This window comes from Coloeus monedula (genome assembly GCF_965178545.1).
Source record: "Coloeus monedula genome assembly, chromosome: 8".
Taxonomy (NCBI): Eukaryota; Metazoa; Chordata; class Aves; order Passeriformes; family Corvidae; genus Coloeus; species Coloeus monedula.
In genome coordinates, this window is record NC_138788.1 from 23,521,209 (window position 1) to 23,544,826 (window position 23,618).

The 23,618-nt window shown below is 36.9% G+C and overlaps 1 protein-coding gene across 1 annotated transcript in view; it reads left to right on the forward strand.

The window, feature by feature from the left end:
- DNTT (DNA nucleotidylexotransferase) overlaps window positions 1-23,618 on the forward strand; it is a gene marked incomplete at both ends in the record, with an annotated part of 85,821 nt that overhangs the window by 35,713 nt on the left and 26,490 nt on the right. Inside the window, one exon of the mRNA XM_082285917.1 lies at window positions 21,074-21,176. Coding sequence (XP_082142043.1) covers window positions 21,074-21,176 — 103 coding nt within the window. The remainder of the gene's footprint in view (window positions 1-21,073; window positions 21,177-23,618) is intronic.

Here is a 23,618-nt window from a genome sequence, read left to right on the forward strand (position 1 = left end):
TAAGTAATTTCCACTAAGTTTTGAATTTTATTACATGCTTCATTACGTATAAGAAAATCTAAATTCTCTGAAGATTTGATTCATTCTTTTTGGATTTTTTCTTTGTGGCTTTTCAGCAATGTTTGTCTTGTTGTTTGCTGGTTTTGGTTTTTTCATTTTAGTTCTAGGGGATAGGAGAATTTGTATATTGCTGTTTGGGAAGAGGTATTGCAAGCCAAAACATAGCAGTGGTGTTATGGAACAGCTCTATAGCCAGAAATTAAATCAGCGAATGAAGTAAATCATACATTTATGTTTAGGATTACCTGTAATATACCTACCAAAATATTTATAAGTATTGTTTGCTTTCTGTGAAAATTTTCAATTCTCAATGAAAAACTGTGCAGAAATGTAATTCTTTTCCTGGTAGGGGCTATAATTCAAGTGGGTTTTGTTTCTTTAGCAAAGTGAGGTTTCTAATCAGAATTTCTCTTTCATGATTAGCCTCAGCTATAGAAATTTCATACTGATATAGTGTCATTTCATCTAAAGACAAGAGTATATGCATCTGCAAGAGGTAGTCAGAGGCACAGAAACGAATATGAAGCATCACAGTGCCTTTGCAAGATCACTGAAATATTTTGTTTGAAGTTTTAGACAACAAATTGAATTGACAACTTGTACTAAAACATTTCTGTCTCATTTATTTTTAACTGTCTACCTAAATCCTTTTGCTTTTTCTCATTTTCTTGACCAGCTCTGCTAAATCCTCACTGTGAATAATAGATTGAGTGATTAGAGAGAATAAACAATCAACTATAATTATCACTCAGAATTTGTAGCAAAACCAAACATTTCAAGTTGTTAGTGAAGTTTTTTAAAAATGGTTCGTGTTTTTGCCTTTTACATGGATATTGTGGGGAGGCATCATATTTTGAAGTACTGTTCTGAAGAGTCACAATAATTGGAGAGTCTCTTACAGACATTTGACATGAATTCAGCTAACATCATGCATTGATTTCTGAAATGCTCAGTCAGAGAATTTAAATGGATCAATTTTAATACTTAGGCCAAATATGTTCAAGTATCATATTTAAAATGTACTACTTGAAAAATATTTTCCATATATGGATCAGCACTAAGGATCTTACAAATATATAGCTATAAAATAAAAAATATTCATGGTACTACATAAAACTGGTAAATAAAAAAATCTGCTAAATGTTATAGAGCATTAGGTACAAGGAGGACTATTAAGATAGTGGAATATACTCAAGGAAAGATGAAGTAGCAAGATTAAAAAAAGAGGAGATTTCAGATAAAGTAGTAAGATAAAAGAGAAACATAATGTGGAAGCAGCCAGATCAAAGACATACATGGCCTTGATGAGATGGAGATGCCTATTTTGATAGATCTTTTCCTCACATGTTATCTATAAAATAGTTTCATTGGGGTTCACCTGCTAAGAAGAGGATGCCTTACAAAATCGAGGCTGCTCAAGGTGGGAATGGAATGAGGAGAGAGAGACAGAACAATTGTCTTCATAACACTAAGAGACATGCCAAAGAAAGTGACATTCTTTCTAGAGGAAAATCAAATCAGAACTCTGCATAAAGGGTAATTGAAACAAAACTCTGACAGCAGTCTTGGACTAAGTTCCCAGCAGTAAAGGCAACTGTAACTTAGCATTAATAGGCCAAGGATAGGGGTTGGCTATGATTAAGAGGCTTAATTAATGTGCTAAGAGAGAATAGTGCTAATGATACGTCACCAGCCTTCTGTTAAACATATCTAGGTGCACCAGAAAACAAGTGTCTATTTCTTGTTTTGTTTCAGACGACGGTACTTAAGCATTTCTTACCTACAAACTGCAGTGCCTGTGCCCAAGTGATTCAGGAGAGAAATAGAAACAATTTAATACATTTTGTCTTTCTTGCAGTCTTTCTTGGATGCGTGTTGTTTCCTCTGAGAGGTTTCTGATGCCTGAGTGTTCTTGAGTATATTTCTTACTGTTAATATGCTTTACTTGTAAGGGTCTCAGGGCATGTGTGTCGGAGATGAAGTTGTTCTGAAAATTTTGCATTCTCTTAGTGAACAGTTACTGTGACAAACAACGGTGTTCTGTGGTTCACCATGGGCAAAAGAGGTTTTGCAGGCTCAGATGCCAGGTGGTTCAGAGACTGCGGGATCAAATGCCTAATGTTGAGAGTCGAGATATCAAAAATCAGTTCTAATTATACTATGTAATGTACTCTGTCATTTTTTCCATGGTTTTATTCCTAGGAACCTGGCTTGAAAACAGGACATTTATAGCAGAGTTTACTTATTGCTGATATACTCTTTAGCAGGAGTCAAAGTTTATTGTAGACTAGTTAGTTGCTGTAAAGATGGTTGACAGCACAAGCTAAGAATGATGTTTTCCTGTCAGATAATCATGAGAAAAGCTGCAAACATCGGTGACCTTGCAGCCAAGGGATACATTTTGCAGATCCCTGTGAGCAAGAGCAGCCATAACATTTTAATTAAGTGTGACATGATCTTGCTAGCGGTGTGGGGACATGATAACAAGGATCTAGCTTCTAGTTAAATTTTTTTGTTGTTACGAGTCAGACAGGATATTTTCTACATGTCAGATAACAAGGAAAAGACTAAAAAGTTTTACAATAAATCACTGTATGATTTTAAGGCATGAATTAAAAGATATAGTCAGAAATAGTCCTTCTAGTTGCTTTCAGTTTGGAGGGTGGCATATATTATGGATTGTTGCTGTACTACGGGAGAGGTGGATGGAAATGTTTCGGGCAATCTTTTTGAAGAATGGAAAATCGGCATTAAATAGCAGCAAAACCTGATAAGATAGACTTGGTTTTAATCATCTGCTATGATAGCTGTTCTGTCATATCACTTGGGGCTATCTTGGAGAGCAAAACCCCCAAACCCATTAAAGCCTTGTGGATTGCTTCTTCTCATATACATACTTGTAAACTCATGCTAGTTCATAAAGTAATAACCTTACATGCTGTATCCTGTGCTATCAAGGATGGCAAAATATTTTCCTTCTCTCTTGGCATATCTTACACCTAGACACAGGTCCAGTAGGTATTCCTGATTATCTGATCCTGTTGCAGAGGTTAATGTGTCCAGTTGCACCTAATTTGTTTACATTAGTAATAATATCCTCATTGGATATGATATCCAATGGGGATGTTATATATTGGATATAATATCCTTATTTCATTGCTGCTTATGAAATATCTTGATGTTGTTATAGTACGCATTTGTATCTCTACAATAAATGGTACTACACCGACACTTAGCTGACGTAGATTTTACCCTCACCATTCCAATCTTATAAATGAAACATGAACAACCTATCTGTCTGTTCTCACTGAAAGGTCAGTGGGAGCTTGGACATTGATTTCAGTTGAATCATGACAAAATAGGGGGACATTTTCAACTGATTGTTTGAGAAATTGAACTGGCAAGAAACGGTGACCCAGGGAATGGATTGTCATATTTCACCTGAATATTAAACTATACCTATACTGTACCTATATTGAATGGGACATTGGAATGTCCCATTGCCTGAGGTCACAAAACAGTGCAGTTTGAAAAAGTCAGGATTGTTATCAGAAAGAAGTCAGAAAAATAGAAGAAATATGACATGACTGGTTCTTTGAAAGACTTTCTGAAAATATATGGCTGGAGCTTTACAGTATCTGGATCAGGAAGGGCACAGAGAGAGCTCTAAGAAGCTACATTCTGAAGCAGAATATTTCCTTGCCATGGGTTGGGAATTACGGAAGTTGGTTAGTAATAATCAGAGAAGTTTTCAATTTAGAATTAAATCGACTAAGTCAACTTCATGAGCTCCTTAGGCTGATGGAGAATCACATCTTGAAGCAGAGCAAGGGAATTTTGTGAAGGAGGGTAACAAGATTTCACAATGGAGGGATTTATTCAACTTAGAAGTTAGATTTAATGACAGGCTTGTCCGCACTTTAAAAGGCTTTTCTTGTATGCTTATACTTGTAGAATATATTGGCAGCCTTTCTCTGTGGAGATGCAGCATTCCTTTGATAGTATAGTTTAAATGATTTTCTCAAATGGAATAACCTATTTTGGCCCAAAGGGTGTAACTATTTCAGCTTCAGGGAACTGCTGGCAAACAGTGTGCATTCACACCACACAGCTCCCTTGGCAAACAACTGATGTAGACCAAGTAGACAACTTTTGAATTTCAGTTTGTTTCTCTGTAAAAGTCTAGTTTTCTAAGTGTATACTATAGATTAGGAGTAAAGTCCTCTTCTGTTAGACAAAATTAGTAGATTACACAATCCAAATTAAGTATTGAAAGAGAACAATCTCATTTTCTCTGCATTATGTGCCTGTAAAATTCCCACCTACCTTACTTGCAGTAGGGTAACTACTACTGCAAATGCAGTTATTGAAAATCTGTATGTCAGCTCAGTCCTGGAAAGATTTCACAGTTCACACTAAAAATTTGAGGGAGTGAACAATTTTCTTAAATCTAACCAGATTGTACATATGCTTGAGGTTTAAACTGTGCATATTTTTTTCAGGAGTACTTGAGTAAAACTTTAGCATCTTAGTAGAAAGGCTAGACTCAAACTCACCATGCTGCAGCTGTCTGCTGGCAACTACAGAAATGTTTAAATTGAAATTAGTGTATTATATCCCCTTTGATGGAATAGATTGATAAAATACCTTAAAGTAATCACAACTAACGTAGAATTACACATATTGCCCCAAAATGCCAGAATTCAAAAGTTGGCTTCTCATGTCTTTGTCGCTAACCCAAGTGCATGAACAATTACCTATGCTCCTTGGCCATTACACCATCAGCTCAAACAGAAGTGTTAATCCTACTTTATTTTAGAATTTCTGGGAGATGTCTTTTTTCTGGTTGTCTTTCCCCTGCCCACCCGCCCCCGCGCCCTGCCACTGTGGATGCAAGCAATCTATTTCTCAGTTCAAGGAATTGTAATAGAAAAACTGTCATGTTTATATAACTTCCAGTATAGCTGAGCAGGAAGCAAATAGAAACCTTTATTTTTATGGTATGTTGATTCTACAGATTGTCCCATCACTGCCAAGTAAGTGAAACCCAGGCTGAACATTTAATATCATTCAGACATTCTGAAAATGCATATTTCCTTCCTCACATGAACATTAATATTGTCTTTTAAATTGTTTAAAGTGAATGTTTTGATTTTTAGAAATGCCAAATTAGACATGCATGAAAAAGAACTTGTTGATGAAAGTTTCTGTGACAAAGGGATATGTTAAAGGAATAAGCCTTTTGAAACACTCAAGAGAATTAGCTAGAGAGAATTAAAATGGACAGGGTTTGAATTCACATTTTCAATCTAATGCCAGAAAACTTCAGGACAGCAGAAATTGTTGCTATGAAGCTGATTGTTAATTTTGTTAAAGTATCAGTATAGAAAAATAACTTTTACTTTCTTCTTTAAATTAAAATACCATATCTTAAATATAAGCTTCTACACATTTATGAGATTCTCAGTAAAATAGAAATATAATTCTGAACCAAGCAATTTTGTCTTGGACAAAACAAAATCTAAACTGATAAATGGAAACCACCTTAGTTGCAAAATAATTTTTTTACTGATTACAAAAAAATAGTGTGACAAGTAATTTAATGAAAGCATTTTTTTAATATACACCTTTCATAATTAATAATGCAGACTTTTGTTTACTTATTTCAGTAAATAATTTGAATGCAGCTGGCTTTTCTGTTTTTTCTGCTGCATTATTAATGATGTTGAAGAGATCACTAAGTTATTGTTCTAGAAATATATCTCTCACTTAGTTGAGGTTTTGCTTTGCAACTAATGCTTTTTGAAATGTGGCACCTGAGCAGTTTATGCACCAGCTGAGATGGAAACAAAAAACTGGAAAGCTTTCTGACTTATCAATCTAGAATGTCAATGCATTGCAAGCATTCCATCCTACCTTTAGGTATTTGGAGCACATATATAATCTACAGCCAGCTCTGGCCAAATGTTTTTCTGGCAGAACACCAGCAGAATGTGGATGATGCACCTGAATTGGTCTTGTAACAAAATAATAGCTATACATAATGGATAATCCAGATCTAGAAGGGTCCAGTGCTCTCCTGATTTGTCGGAGTCTGTCCTGAAAAGTGCCAGTCACCAATTACCTCCAAAAAAGTCAGACAGAAGTCCTAAAAAAACTTAACCTTCTCTTTCATCCTCTCATTTTAATTTATTTTTGGATAGAGGGAGAGGTCATTTTCTTTACCTTCCTTTCTTAGTGTTTTGTTTGTTGTTGTTGTTTTGATGTTGTTTTTTTGCTTGTCAGTTTTTTTTTTTTTTTTTTTTGGTTTGGTTTCTGTCCCTAAAGTACATCATATTCTCTGATAATTCACCAAAATATCTGGTGTCTGAGTGCACTGATCTCTTAGTTGTACTCTTCAAAATTAGAGGTAGTTGAATTTCCTTGTCTCCCAGTTTGCATAATTCTAAAGTCATCTTTAAGGCTTTTAATTAAGCCAAAAGAAACTAGGTACTTCAGGATGTCTGAGCAGGTCTAGTCTGAGATGCCTCCTCTTATAAATAATAACATACCTTCTGTCCAGTCAAGTCTGATTCCTCAGTACTTACCACATATTGGAATACGTTCTTTTTTCCTGCAGGTTTCAGAATAATTAAAATCTGTAAAATTTCTAGTAACTAAGGATGCTGTACCACTGTCTTACATGCTGTTTCTTAAGAGTGAGAAAGCTTGTTTCTGTAGAATATGCTGACAGAAGAGTTTACACATGCAAAACTAGGTAGATAAAAGAATATTCATCTGCATACCTCACATTTCAGCTGAATATATGAGATCCTCAATCCACATCAATACTTATTGGACTGTATATCTTTTTTGAACAGTGTTTAAGTGATTTTGTTTTGTCATTGATTGGCACTGGGCAAAATTTGTTTATGCAGGAAGTTTCTATGATGTCTTTTGAAATACTTGATTGAAATGAAGTGTAATTTAAAGGATTTGCCAAGACAGCAAAAGCAAAACTTCAGCAATGTATGTCATGGCTTTAAATAAAACTGTGACAGATTGGTATGATACATTTCATAAGCCTTAAAGCCTGAAATTACATGGACAGCTTCCAGGTACAGTTGCATTATTTATATGAAATTGAGACAGCACTAGCAGTGATTCAAAGCTTAAGCATAGTTTTATTTTGCTTGGTGGAATAGTGAATTTACTCCAAACAGAGGATTCAGAGAGGCTAAAGCTGTTAGCAACAAAGTCATCTTGTGTGCAAGCCAAAAGTGATAAGTATTCAACATCAGGGTATAATTGGTGACAGCCACATTCAGGCACTGATGTCATTGAAAGAAGACACATATGATCTTCCCAATGAGGAAGAACTACTTACATGTGTGAGTGACTGTGCACCGGAACAGATTGCCCAGAGAGGCTGTGGAGTCTCCCTCACAGGAGATATCGAAGAACCATCTGGGTGCAATTCTGTGCAATGTGCTCTGGGATACCCCTGCTTGAGCAGGGAGGTTGGACCAAATGACCCTCTGGGGTCCCTTGCAACCTGACCCATTCCATGAAAGCCAGAGGACAACAGCACCATCCAGGCTGTGCAACTATTCCAATCCCTAGAGAGAGCCATACTTCTAAATAACAAGTAGGTGACTAAATTCTTATGTTGGCCATTATCCCATTTTGTTGTCTTAGTAGAACCAGACTGGTGGAAGACTAGCTTTATGAACTATTTTAATAGTGTACAATAAAATACAATTTTGCAGTAGTTTTTCACAGAAATTACTTTTCTGTTTTTAAACTCTGAAGTTAAGGTTGGAGAGAAGTAGTTTCAGCATATGAATAATAGGTGGTCCTCCTCAAGATAATGCATACAAAGATAGGTGAATCACTTTTTAAAAAATGTTTTTGTGATTTTTTTAAATCACTTCTTCAGATTTTGAGTTCCATTCAGATTTTCATGTTGTTCCATGACTATGGTTTTCTTAGATGCTAGTGCATAAGAGAATCCTTACACAGTCTTATTTTAAACGAAATATGCTTTGAAATAACCATTTGCCTAAAGGTACACAGAAGGAAATATATAAACACACCATTCACCATTCATTGTTTTCACAGGGCAGGGAAATATTTTCAGGATTTTGCATAGAATATGTTTAACACGTTAAATAATTTAAATGCAAATAATCTAAGAGAGCTTTCTAAGATCAGTGAATAGCTCTAAGTTTAGCTACACTGGTCATTTAAGGTCCTCAGTTGAATAACTGCTTTCTGATTTATCTTTTCCTTTTATTGCATTAAATATCTGTTGAAGCAAAACTTAAAGCAAACCCATCATCATGACATGAAGAGGAGTACCCAAGTGTCTTGTACTCTGAGAAATGTCTAAGTTTCTTTTGGGTCATAAAAGATACAGTCAAGCATAGCATGACATACTTTGGTCTTTGAAAGTGCATTTAATGAGACGAGGTGAATGCCATGCATTACTGCACTTTTTTTGAGGCAATGTAGTCACTGAGGGTGAAATTACGTTTCAAGTAAATTTAAGTGCTATTGCACAGGTTTTTTACTGGTTCTCTTCACTTCATTGATTTTTACCGTCAGAACAAAACTTCTAGAAATAACCAGCAATGTGGTCCTTTCTGCTGCAGCAGGTAATGCTTCTTTCTCCTGACTTGATACAAGAAGATCTTTTAAGTAATTCATTCTCTGCATTGTTAGGTCTTTCCCTAAAAATCTTCTCGAACAGAAGCTATGGGTGCACAATAGCAGTGATATCCTGCTGAATAAATGAGAAACCAAAAATGCTTGTTTTGTGTATCCTATATTAAAGCTGTATTCCCTTTTGCTGTCTTGTAAGGTTTCTGCTCCTTAAAGGGAAGAGCTTTTTTCCAATGCTGCTTCGCTGTAGAGTTGGATTAACTTCAAAAATAAAATAAATATGTTCCAGAGCCATGGAAAATGGGTTCTGCCTCCAGTGAATTAGAATTACTGTTACACTGGGCAAGAAAAATAGCATTTTAATGAAGCGTCCACCCTCAAGCACTTTTTCCAGAGAAGATACCTGTGAATCTTTGCCAAATACTTAAATAGTTCAGCTGGGTTTATGTTGAATTACTTGGCTGGGTGAAGAAGCTGCTATATGCTACCTTTGGCAATTCAAGAAGCCTGATTTATAGCCGGCCAGGGGAACAGTTCTCAGTTTTCACTATGTTTATATTTCAGAGACAATGTAACCTAAATAATTTTATTCTTAAATTAGTGGGAAAGTAATTCTGCAGACAAAGCTATGACAGCAGTTTTTTTACCCACAAATTCCCTCAGAATGAACCGGGGTAGATCTCATAACCATATGGTATCTTTTCAGTTAAATATATCATTATTTCAGTTTTATTTTTAATTGTCTTTGCTAGTGGCAGAATTTATTTCAGTTGATTTAATTAGATTATTGCTATTTCAGACATCAATCAGCATCCTATTAAACCATCTCACAGATATTAATTATACCCCAGAAGAGCACTCTAATATACAATCAGGGAAGAATTAGTCCTCAAGGGGCAGGAATTCCAGAATTTCCTTTGATATTGAATAAAAAGTCTCAGTCTGGCTTTAGAATTCCGGAAATATTCAACTCAAAATTTTTATCAGCTGGTGCAAACTAAATGCAGTAGGTTGACTGAAAGGCTGGGCCTTGAACTCAGGAGTCCACCTACAAAATGATAGGACAGGTATCTTCCCACACTGGCACTTTTCATCTCCACAGGTGTTTTATTGTACCTTACCACCTATGTAGCATTAGAAAGAAGAGAGGATTAATTTTGACACTGACTGGGAACCACTAGTGTCAAACTGCCTTCAAAGGCAATTAGGATCTAATTCAAATAACAACCAGGAGAGCAGAAATTATCTGAAGAAGCCGTATCTGTCTTCTACAGAGCCCTGATCGGATCTTGGTTTATTATTTTCCTCATTGCTTCAGGTGTGTTACTTTATTTTTGAAAAGCAGGTACTGACTGTGTTGGCCTTCACTGAATCAGGGGTATAACAAATGACAATTGCCATAGATACTTGCAATGTTAAGATGGGGAGGAATCTTCTTGGTTATTATTTTTTAATAACTGTGCTCAAAATTGTCATCTAGTACTTGTAATTAATTTTTGCATAAAGTAACCTGGTAATCTCTACAGCTCTGTCTTCCTATTTACTACCCTGTCCTGCAATGGAAGGTGTTTCTGAGTTTTAATTCTGGAATCAGAGTGACCTATGACTCTTAAAACTCCAAACTTAGGGAAGCATAATATGGCTTTATGTGATAAATTGTATAGATGAGACTTCTGTCTAATTTGGTGAACTATAAAATGGCATCTTGTTTCTGGCATCCTCATTGATCTTATGTCTTCGTCGTGTTTAAGGTGGAGATCAAGCACCTAGAGAACAAATGAAGCTGATGGTAGAGTTTGGCAGGTTTGGGAGCCCCTAGTTTATTCTGACTGAATGTTCCCTCATCCCCTCTCCCTTGACTGACAAAGTGGTCACTGCACAATGCAAGTCAGGCTTGCCAACACTTACATTTTTTATTCTGCTGTCTCTGCTTTCTCTGTGTCAGTGTTTTTGGATTGTTAACTTTGGTTGAGTTGCTTTTGCACTTCAGTGAGCATTTATTTTCTTGCTACCTACTCGATATGTATGTGAACCACCATGGCATTGACACTGTTGAATCTAAATGTTGTTTTGAAAATGTGGAGCTGACCTGAATATTAAGGAAAACTCCTGAGCTAAAGCTGGAAGTGATTTAAGAACAGCTTATGTGTGGTGTACAGGGCTTAGCTGGTCATTAATGCTAGCAATGGGCTGCTACAGTATTATGCTGCTACTACTCTCTACAGTCAGAATTTGTCAGAATCTCTCTTTGTCAGAATAGAGAGTTTCATTTTACTTCAAATAAATGTTACAGCGTTTTATTGTAATTTGGAAGACACTTTCTGTCACAAAATAACTTTCTAACTTCTTTTAACTATTACCCAGTTCCTGCTGCAAATGAAACAACCATGTTGCAAACATAGTAATTTCTTCCGTTTAACAAAATCCTTCAGCGCAAAATCAGTGTTTCAGAAACCCTTGCACAGATCTGATTCTGCTCATTTCCTGTCAGTGTACTAATTGTATAACTAGCAAAGGTTAATGTCCTTCTGAGTCAATAAAGCCACTTACTCTGGGTTCAGATATCAGACCTGAAAAAAGTGTGGGGTAAAAAATGTTCTGGAATAATAAACTTCTGATTAAATTCTGAATTCAGTAAATTCTCTTTAGGCAAAATATTCAGAGAATTTTACTTATTGGTCTAATTTGTAGACTACTACTTTTATATTTTATTAAAACTCTAATAATTTATATCTGAAGATGGGACATTGTGTAACAAGGTTTTGAAAATCTGTAGTATCAGAGCCAAGAATTATTCTGGAACTATTTTACAATTGATAGAATTCTTCTTCTGTCAAACAGCCAGGATTTTACTTCCTATGTAATAGTTGTAGCACTGTCACACTCCAGTACTTCAAGCTTAAAGAAGTTTTTTTTCTATTCATAAGGGCCTTTATGCAAAGAAAATATGTAGTTCTTCGTAGTTTGACAGTAACTCAGAATTGTTTTAATATTTGGCTGTAAGAAATTGTCTATCCCCTGTTTGATGTCTCAGCAAAGACTGCTTAATAAGCAAATCCACAGGCATGCAGACTACCTGGGATTTGGAATAAAAATGTATGTTCCTTTTCCTGAAAGCCACATGTTGGTTGGAGATAGGTTGTAGAAGCAACTTTATCAGGACTGCAGTTATTAGACAGAACTCCTGTGCCACTTCTGTTTGGTCAAACTCAACTGATGTGAAAAAATAGTTCTACACTGCTGTTACCGTGGGAGTTAAATGAGACCCAGCACAGAGGACACCTCCCTAGACTGAAAATATGGCACTGATATCAGAACAGAGAAAGAAATGTTTGCACTATGTGTACATATGTGTGCATGTTCCATTAGAGCTGTAATTACATGTTTTACTGTGCATGTACACCAAGGCTACTAGGGTTTCCCCTCAGGAACGTGCTTTTTATGGTTCTTATAGATTATTTGTTTGCTTTTTCTAAAAGAAGTGATTCTGCTACTTATTGTTTGCTGCTCAAACAAAAGATCGTTGTGTTATATCATTGTATTTTCATTTCTTCAGCTATGTATAACCTTCTGCAACATTTAATTCCTTTTCCATTGCCACACAATCATCACTTCAGCAATTGCATTTGTTCTTCTCATATGTTTATGCATATTACTCATCTATATTCAAGAAGATCTTTAAATGGCCTCACATATTTTCAAATTGCTTGGCGATGTCTGTCTAGAAGCTGTCCTCCCTGCATTTCCAGAAAGAAGAATGCAGAGGATATGGCGCTTAATTTAACATATAATGAACCCCCATATCTCTTTCAATAAATAAAAGGCTTGTCTTTTTTTTTGTATCAGCTTCCAGCATCTTAGCTAGGATCCAACTTGTTATACAAATGAATTTCAGATGGATTGCTTTTAATCTGAGCTCTCTGGAAGGAAAGGAGAGTTACATCGTCTGATATTCTGTGCAGACTCTCCACATGCTGTCTAAGGCCCACTCCGTGTAGATCTGAGATTACTTTTACTGATTTTCCTAGTTTTCTGTATCAAAATACAACTGTACAATAAAATGCTCAGGAACAAGACAAGTAAAAAAAATCTTTCCAGTTTTATGGTGAATATTGGCTGCATAGCAATTCCTGATGGACTGATTTTTTCAATGTCTTTCCTGATAACAATCACTCTCCATAACATATTTCAGAGTCATGGGGTTTTTCTTATTCAGTGTGTAGGCTGCAAATGTCATAGGTAAAATATTGATTAGCATCTGAATATTACCATAAATAAACTGTGTTAGTAAATACAATCCGGTTTCACCAAATAGATTAACTTGGAAAATTAGCAAACACCCAGTGTTTGAGAGTTTGTGTCTTCCTCTGCAATTATTATTTTTCCACAGTTTTGACAGGAATAAAAAGTTCAGTCACATAGAAAGAAGGTTGAAATGACTATGCCAAATCTGTTTCTGCTCACCACTATTTGCACCCACTTCACTGTGCTATATTTTGTGCCGTCAAATGAGTGTATGATTTGAAGATTTATAATGTAATTAATTGCATGAAATTAATTTTCTGAATTCCAGGAACCCCACAAAAATTTATGCTTCTTTAGTATTTATTATAGTTGATCAGACATTGGAAATAAGCACCTGTTAGTTTTCAGTCTACCAGTAAATATATATGCTTGACTTCATGCAAATAAGTAATGATTCTGAGTATCTGTGGCAGTGTTCTCATGTGTAAAGTTCAGAATGCTTGTTTAAACACTGAAGGATTTAACACACATGGGACTTCATTCAACACTTTTAATGCTATCAGGCCAACAAGAATCTTCTCTGATTAAGGAATAGATAGTGATGCCTTAGTTTTTAACTTTGCCTCTAAGGGGGGGCAAGCTGAGAGGAATTATGTCATTAAACTGAAGCTTTAATTGGAGAATTAACCCTGATATGCAAATGAACCAAACCTATAAAAGTGTGAAAAACCTGTGACCTGTCGTCCATCTTGGCTCCCCAGGGGGTATCTTTGAAAGCCTTTCAAATAAATACCTACTTTTATTCCCTTACTCCTGTCTAGTCTCTCTTTTGAGGAGGCCTCTTAAGGCACCAATAGTATTTGCTTGGTAAATGTAGTCATGGCTATGCTGCGACTTACAACAAAAAAAATCCCCAAACCAAAAAACTCCAAAACGATAACAACAACAACAAACTGCAAAAAATATTATTTGGAAATTTTTCATCTGTGTTTTTTGAGAGATAGAAATACCACTTGTCCAGCTTGTCTCCAGTCCAGATTCTGAGACTGCAGAACCAGTGGGCCACAGCTATCTCTGATGGTCTTTCAGAGCAGCTATTGAAAATCTTTTTCTTCTGAATATTAACTACCATCTTTCACAAAAAGAGTGTAGAAATGCCATTCCTAAGATGGTTTTGAGAATCAATTGAACAATATGGTATTTGTGAAGAAACAGTATTTTGGACTGCTCTGAAAAACATGGTACTAAACTGGATTCCTGGTCCAAAATTCCTAGTTGCCTTTCCATTTTTAATCTGAAGTCAGGCAAATTGTTATTTCACTGACAAGGACAGACCTGAGGTAAATCAGTTAACTGGAGAACTGTTTTCACACAGAAGTAAAGTAAGAGTTTTGCTTGAGAAGGATTTGTAAAAAGTATATAATCTCACTCTGAATGAAGTGAGAATCTGTGAAGCCAGGAAAATACAGTCTGTAAAGCAAAATGTCACAGGAACCCATTACCAAATAGCCTAAGTAAACCACAGACAAATCTAGCACAGTATTTAAGGTTTTAAAGTCAGAACTTATTTTTCTGATCGTCTAGTACAGCAGGAAGGCCATTCTGTTAATCACCTCAATGGTTTGAAAACCTTCACAGGAGAATTTTATCCTGGAATTTATCCTCTTCCTTCTGGTTTATTCCACAGCAGGGTAACAGCTGGATTGTCAAATAAGAAAAATCTTTTATGTCTATCCGAATGTAATTCTAGGAACTTAAAAACTACCAGGTACACTTTAAAGAGCTGTAGATGAGAAAGGTAAGGTGTACCCATGAAGGCAAAAAAGGTCTAATACAGAGCCTGTAAAATCGAGGAAAGAATGCCAGAAAAACAAAAAAGTACCTAGATCTGTGCATTCTTCCTTATCATTCCTATGGTCTCTAAATGCTAAGCAGCAGACAAAACTGACAATGTAACTTCAGTAGAGCATAAAATATTAAGAATAAATTATCCATGTTGTGCAAAAAGGGAGGAATCAAATTGTAGGGCAAAATTATGTAGACCTGAAAGAAATCTGGACATAGAGGATGTCAGTGAAGAAAAACGATAGTACAGCAAGCTTAGCTGAGTGTATGTACTGGGAATAGTGGCAGACCTGGATAGAGCTGCCCACAGCTGCAGAAAGGAGTCGCTCTTGGAGACTAATCCTCCCAGTTGAAAGAAGCTGGTAGGGAAGATGGTGGTGAACAAATCTAGGACTTAGACTGCAAAATTTCAAAGAAGAAACACCTTTCCTTGTTAACAGGCAAAGCCCAGCATGTTTTAGCAATACTGAGAAGTGGGTAATAATGTGGGCACAATACAATGTCAATAGAAAAGGTAATGATAAATCATTTTTATGACAGATGATCTGAAGATATTATACTCTCTGTGACTTTACTTTGATGATTATATTTTCTAGAAATATGCCTGAGCAGGAGATGCAGTTACTCTTTGTCTTGGTTTGAAAGACAAGTGTCTGCTAAGGAAGGCAGGAGCCTCCCTCAGAATGGAAAATGTAACCCCCCCTTCACTCTGAATTACTGTAATTTTGAAATTAAGGGGCTTTCAGGCAATGATAGAAGAAATAGGAATAATACACTAATACATGTGTATTATTAAATAATACACTAATATATGTGTAACAAGGCAAGCAAACAACAATAACTATGGCAGTAGCAGCAAAGAGGACCAGGAAGCCAGTCCCAGCCTTCTCGGCTGTCAGGCCCTTTCCCCTCGGGTGCAGTTCCGCTCGCAGCCAGCAGGGGCGCTGGCGGCTCCCGGTGAGCAGGGCAGGTGCGATGGTTCCCCCGCGGCTGCAGGGGGCGCTCCGGAGCGAGCTCGGGGAGCACGCGGCACTGGCGGCCTGGGATCCCGGGAAGGGATGGGACAAAGGCTTCACAAACCCCTGGGCAGCTGATCCTCGTGCCCCACCAGGACACTCGGGAACAGCAGGCTGGAGCAGCAGGGATGAACACAATTCCTGGGTGGCAGACAAGGTGTATCAAACTCCGGAGCTGCAGTGGGAACCCTGGGATGTCCTGGCAGGCAGGGCGTGTGGAGCTGCAGTGTAGTGAAGGCTCGGAGCAGTGCCAAAAAAATGGTGGGGGCGGGGCAGCGAAGACCTGGCTCCCTGCAGGGTAGCGAAAAGCGGGCTCAGGATCCCGGGGTTTTCCCTGAGACACCCGAGCAGATGGTGAAAAAAAAGTTTCTCTTTTAGTGAGGTAGGGTGTTAAATAGGGTCCCAGTGTAACAGCCGCTCCAGTGAGCAAGCTGCACTCACGGTAGAAGGAAGGCAGCAGAAGGTAGAACCCCGCAGTGGTGATGAACTCTTCCCACAGCAACCACAGCCTCTCTCCCCTCTGAACGCCAAGAGAACAAGAGGGCTAGGGGCTGCACCCAACCCCTTTTTCCCAGTCCAAATCTTGTGGCATCTCTCCCCTTCATGAGAAAACCCCAGGTAAGAGAGAGTAGCCAGCTGGACCCCTCCCCCGAGCTGTGGCCAGGTCTTTTGTCTGTCTTAAGTATCCAGTTGTTATTGTCTCCTAGCAACACGTATGCGGAAAAATTCCTTAAGAGAAAAAAACCAAAAGGAAAACTCCTGAAATCCCAACACTCTTAAAACATAAGCTGTTAATTTTCACTTTGTATTTCACACACTTCAAGGGCTTGCAAGGTTAAGAAAGGCTTACAGTTTTACCAGATGCAAACACACATTTGGAAATACAGTTTCATCTTCTGTATCCTCTTGAACTCTGTGTAAGCGCAAAGGTTGCTAAGTGGTTTTCAGGGTTTTGACACATAACTCACTGCTGCAAAAAATTGGTTTAAGCTCCTCTGATAGTGAAGTTTTATGTGTAGTAGGGAAATGTCAGTCTGTCTTTCCTCAGCTAAATAATTTTATCAGAATTGTCATTGATGTGGCTTAGTCGTTATGTACTCTTCTAGTATCTCAAAATATTCTGCAGACATACAAACAAAATGTCTAATCATGCAGGTGTTGCCATTGTAGATTAAGATAGTATGATTATCCTCTGCCATACATTCATATCTTTAAGTTTTAGTCATAATGATAGTTATATTTGATGACTTGGAATCTAATAACAGCAAGAAAGATAATTCCAACAACCTTAAAGGTAGTTAATTGACTGCTAAGAAACATTTACCAGCTTTATACAAGTTTAGTCAGCCAAGAATTGAACACAATTAATAGTGCATTGTCTTTTATAGTCTCCTGGCTTGAATAAATTATTAGAACAAAAGGTAAGCTGCAATTTCCATTCTTTAAGGTTCTGGTTTTCTTATAGCTCCAGTCCAGCAAGGGTTTATGTTTAAATTAAAAGAGAAGAAAAAGATGTAAGTGTATCTGAATAGGAAATCCAGAACTTGAGTATTTTCCTGCTCGAAGGCTCAGAAACCTGAACTCTCCAGCCCTGTCCATGATTACTTTGCTCCTGGGGTACATCTACGCTCCTGGTTCACCAGAGCCTCAGCAACTCCAGGTATAAGCAAATAATTTTCCGGATCCTGCTTATGCCCAGGTAGAATGTAGAAACTGGAGAGATTATCACTGTCGCCTCACAGGAGGCATAGAAAATAGACAAGTTCTGTGCAATTCTCATACATATTAAGAGGGTGTATATTATTTTTACTAAAATGTCATTACACAGCTTTTTATTTTAAAAGTACCCACATTTTATATAAAATCCCCGTGATTAGAGTATGTAAACTGTGGTGTGCCAGAATAAAATCCCTACATCTCCCATCATTCATTAGTGTGCTAAAACCTCAGGTGGGCTTATGCCACCCTGCAACATAAAACGGGAGAGTTGTAGATCCAGAGCAAGTGCAGTGTAGCATACTGACTCGGATGCCTTTCGAGTGAGGAAAACTCTTAAGACCCTGCTCCCTGTACCAAGCACTGGCTCTGTGTTTTGTATTTAACAGCCAGTGAATGACAAATGACTGTGTAAACATCAAATGGTGTTCTCCTTCCTGGCTGAGTGTTTTAATTCAATAGCTAATAACAAGTAAATAACCTGTGGACACTGGCATGGACCCAAATTCTGAACTCTGGTCCTGGAACTGTACCCCAGTACAAGTCAGAAGGAGAGAAGACTGAAAGATGTTTCCTGTGAAGTAGGAACAATGCCAGTATTCCTAACTGAGGAAAATAAGGCAATAAAAAGATGAGGAATCACTGCACCAATCACTGGGCTATGAAATGAGAGACAAAACCAGGCAATATTAGCATCAATTTGGTGTTTGTTTTTGTTTTAAGTAAATGATGCTTAGTTAACTCCCTTCAGTCTCTACATCCTGTTGGAGCCTGTCTGTAGCCCTTTGTAAGGAACCTGCTCTCTTGAATGTGATGGGATTTGAAAAAGAGTGCAACCTCCAGTGTTCCCCTTGGTGAGCTTCAGGAATGAATGAGAGGTTGAGGTTTCATCTCTGAGGCACCTCATCAGGTGATAAATTCTGGGTTTTCATAACCTGTTTGAAAACCAGACATCTGGCACCATGGTGTTTAACTTGTATATAATCAAGCCCTGTGTCATTTCTAGTCTTTAGGTATATAGTTAGCTACAAATCCATGTACGGAGCACCTTGGCCCTATGCCATCCTATGTGCCCTTTATGTAACTTTATGAGTTCCCATGATTGTATGTTTGTATGTATGCATGTACAAATACATCTACATGTATATATATGTGAAAAACCCTACTCTGATGAAATTAATAGTCACATTTCAGCTTCAATAGAATGATGGTCTGAATCCATCTACTCTTTGCTGCACCTTTTTACATGATTTACAAGTTGGGAACAGTATATATTATACATCTTCTTAATTTACTATGTTGTTTTTCTATTTTAAGGAAAATACTACATTTTTCTAGGCTGAAATACATTGTTTGGTAAAGATTACTAGTGGCAATTAGACTAAATGTTCCAGTAACAGCTTAACAATTTCAGTCAGAAATTAATCCATTGTGAATTAGTTCAAAAAAACCTGAAATATAACTCTGACAATAACTAATATTGTGTGCTTTTATATAAGATTTAAACTCTCTAATTTCACCTAAAATCTCCTGAAAACATTTCAATAAATACTCTCTGTCTTGGGAAAGAGATGGCCAGTGAAACACCTTGGATTTTCTGGGATTTTCTGGCTTGATTGATGCAGGTTTTGTAGATGTGGTTAACTTAAAATATGCTTATATTGAGGAAGCATTGGGAATTAGCTCCCAATTCCATCAGCTTCCAATTTCTTCCTTTGATTTCTTTTAAAAATAATTTTAAGCAAATTTTCTTATGCTACTCTGCATCTCAAAGATAGGAATAGTAAATTCCTTCGCTTTGAGAAAATATTTTGAGTCATATTAGTAAAAAGTGCTATGTAAGAGCTTTGCATTATTGGAATTTTAGAGATAATGAATGGCATCTTAGAAAATAACTCAGTGTTACACGGAATACTAAATATTTTCTAACTTCCTGAGTTTGAATTGCTGTTCAGTTTCTAAGCCTAGACTGATGCTTTGTTTGAAACATCTTTTGAAATAATTTCCACCTGTTTAAGCAATTTCGACTTTGCTGCAGACACGGCACAATAGCTGCATTATAGTGAGTTAGACTGCTTGTCAAATGCAAACCCCAGGCTTTCATCTCCTTACAACTTTGTGCTAATGCTGTTCAACTATCCATCAGTTAGATGACTTCCTGTCACACAAATGGCAGTTGACAAGTCCGCCTATCAGTTCTGCTCCTACAAATTTCCAAGTTTAAGAAACCAGGCCAAGTTTTAGGCATTATTTTAAGGGAATAAATTATTAAATGAAATAAAAAAAAAAAAATCTTTTGGGTTGCACAGTTTTATTTTCATTGCTTGCATAGCAGTTCATAAATTCTCTGTATACTTGACACAGTGTTGACAGAAACCCTCCTGAGCTATAATATCACGCACCCTTGTGAACATCAGCAAGAGCAGACTTTTCCCAAAAACACATGAAAAACATTTAGAGATGTGCTACACGTAAGTGTCACTACTCCAGATCTTGGGTGCTTACTCCATCAACTTCATAATGCAGAAATATTGTCATTGCAGAAATACCTCCTCTGCTCGTTTCTCCTTAGGCTGGACTGATTGCACTCAGTAAATGTGTATGCAGTTCCTGTTGCAGTATTTAGAACAAAATTAAAACCTTGTATTGGTTCTGCAGTACTCAGATGAATTGCACTGTGAGATAAATTTTCATGTGTTCTCAAACATTTTATGATTCTGAAGGGAAACATTCCAGTAATGTGCTTTTGCCTGTTTTCCAATGATAGCTACATCTTAATCAGATTTAGGTTTAACACCCTTGGTAAGTAGATGAAAGGTAAGCTGAATGCTTAGACTTAAACAGGGAAAAACAAGAGGTTATGACATAATTTTTCATTAACATTTACAATTAAATTTTGTGCACATGGATTTAATTGTGAAACCCTTAGTGCTTGTAATAAATAGGCTTTAGGCACATTCAGGATGAACTGTCCTCAAAAGAAAAATCAACCTCCATCTCTGTAAAAAGCATTGTTATATTTAAAAGAGAAGAAATGCAGAATAGTCAAAGGATTTATATCTGCTGCTAAAAGAAAAAATAAAATGATTCATAATCACAGTTTTATACATTAAAGTGTCCATCAAAAGCAAAGAAGAATATTTAAGTCTGTGGTAGTCTGACTGGCAGGTTTATCTGCTAATACTGCCCTGGATTCATAATGTGTAATGTGGTATTTTGATTATGCTTTTTTTAAAATCCAAAGATGACTGAAATCTTCCTTTCTGGGACTTAAGGGGAAGAAAGAGATTTAACATCTGCAAATGGATCTGTAGTATCTAATTGAAAAACAGAGGACATAGATCAAAAAGTAATTATTATTTTATAAAGAACACTAATAGACCCCATAATAGACATAGAAGATTCCACTTTGATTATGTTTCAAGCAACATTGCTATCACTTTATTCTGCAAACATTTTTTATAATGCAGAAAAAATATTCTCTTTGAAAACAGAGCAAAATTCAACAGGAACTTAACAATTTTGTCCTTGTTATTTATTCCTTCTAGGGGTAAGAAGATTGGACATGACATAGACTTTCTGATCACCAGTCCAGGACCAGGAGAAGATGATGAACTTCTGCATAAAGTTATTGACTTATGGAAAAGGCAGGTATGAACTAAAGAACACTTGTCCAAAAGCGACATGTTCCAACTCCACTGCATTAAGCCTATATACTGCTTAAAGAATGTTATACTCCTTTTCACAGCTGACTGCAATGTTTTGGAGCTGGGTATTGCTCTGTTTGGTTATTAACCATGATGATCTAGGTGCATCTTCTAGCTCTGGATGCTAAAGTTGAAGGTTATATCAGAAGTGCTCTGCACACATTCTGTATTATCTTACCCTAAGAATATGCAGCTAGCCAGAGGTGAGAAATCAAGCTAGGTAGAGTTTTGATTATCAGAGAAAATTGTTCTTACACTTTGAAAAAACCCTGTATTTGTTTAATTTCTTTTTGAGGTGGGAGTAGGTTTTCCCAGGGGAAGCTGCTTCAGGGAGATCCAGCTTTAAGTGTAGTGGATTTGGGTGATTTCATGGGGTGAGGTGAGCAAGTCTGAAAGCTTAGGTACCAAAGCTCTGGAATTCTGGCTTCCTTTCAGTCCATTAATTAGCAATTTTCCCAGCTTCCACTGAAACATTCAAAAGTTGACATAGTTTTCCATGATGTCTGTATTTGGAAGAATGGACACATCTCCAAGGTCCCCTCCAACCCAAACTGTTAGATGATTGTATCATTTCATAGGGGAATTGTTTATCTAAGGGATGGAGAGGTTTTATTATTTTTTTTTTTTGTTGGGTTTTTTTGGTTGTTTCTTTGTTGTTGTTTGTGTTTTGTTTTGGTTTTTTTTCTATTCAGCTCTTCAGTTTCCAGCAGCTTTAAAGTTGGAAGTGTCTTGCTTATAACAGGTGCAGGTAGCTCAAAATATTCCTGGGTCAGAAAAATATAGTATGTTGGGAAAAGTAAACTTTCATTTCTCCTTCTACTTTTCTAGCCAGCTGAGATATTTCTCCACATTTACTAACAATACTGTTCAAAGCAATGGAGTACATTTCAAGAAGTAGAAGGCCAGCACTCTGGGGTGACTCATCAAGTGCCTCACTGCTAAGTAAAGTCAGCTTTCAGTGCAGACAGCCTGCAGAGAATGCTTTTGAATTGATTCTTGAGCTGCCTACTTTAATTAGTGTATAATGGGTTAACATATGGAAGATTCAAAACATCCAACTACACAAAAGCTTATGTGACTGTATGAAGTTATCTGTTTCAAGGTGGTCAAAATCTTTCAGCTGGCTTTAATGGAAGGGCTTCAAACTTGGTTTTTTTTTTCCTGGTAAAATGCAACATTAGCTGAATTCATCTTCTTCGAGTTGATTTTCGGTCTTTGAAGTGTTAACAGACTTCTATTAAATTTTTAGATTTCTCTCATTTCTCTGTGGAAACTATGTGTTGGAGTAGATTGATAGCAGGTACTATTTAGACTACTAAAAGCAATGAAGCCATGGCAGTTAATGAGTGCTGAGGAAATACTCTATTTTTATCATTTTATTATTAGTGTGTAGATCCTTTCATGGTTATACTCCCTTTACTATGAGAAAAGTTGCATTTCTTCTTAGAAGGTGTCTTTTTCCCTTCTTATGCACGCTTGAATCTCTAGGAAACCATGTTTGGGTCCTCAAAAAAATCATGTTTATTATAATACAGCAGAAGGGAAAGGTGACAACAGACCAAGGCTAGAGCCTGCCCTGAGTGCAGCCTTTCATTCCTTCTTTTCCACTTACATTACTGAGAAAAATGGCTGTGATCTGAGAAGTCTGACAAGTACTCAAGTTTTTCAGTTCACTTTGAGCTGCTTTCATTAAAAGGAATTGAAAGGAAAGAAATAGAAAATGAATTGTTCTTGCTGATTTTCTTGTTAAGGGGACTATTTGGCAGAAAGGAGTGCAGGCAGAGTATGGGAGGTCAAGGGTGGCCAAGAGTTTGATAAAAAGATTAGGATTCCTTTAGAAATCTCGGCATGAAGAACGCATCAGAAGCACAATGCACAATGGCCGTAGAAACCAAACTCAAACAAGCTGGGTACAGTTTAAAGCTGTGGAAAAATATTTCCTGTGTTCTGTTTGTCCTCCAGATTTTTCATGGTTTATACTACTAACTACATCGCCTCTGTACTGTGGCATTTGTAATATGTAGGCTTTACTGTCACTACTGAAAAATAAGCTGCCAGCAAAATCGAAATGCAAAAGAAGAAAGAAAGGATTTATACAGCTCTTGCCTTTTTATTATTTTTGATTTCTGAGGGAAAGGGGAGGGCACAAAAAACCCCCAAATAGAGCACTTTTTTACTTTTTGAAGTAGTTTGCTTCACAGCTTGCCACTTTTATGCTACTGCTTCTATGACCAGATTCATCAAAGTACATCATGGAGGTCATGATGTTGACTTTGTTTTGGCAGCTCTTAGTGAATAATTCCACAATGTTTAACTTCTGAATTATGGACCTCAGATTTAAATGGTTTAAGGGGCATTTTTCTTAGCTGAAAAGTTTAGTGTTAAA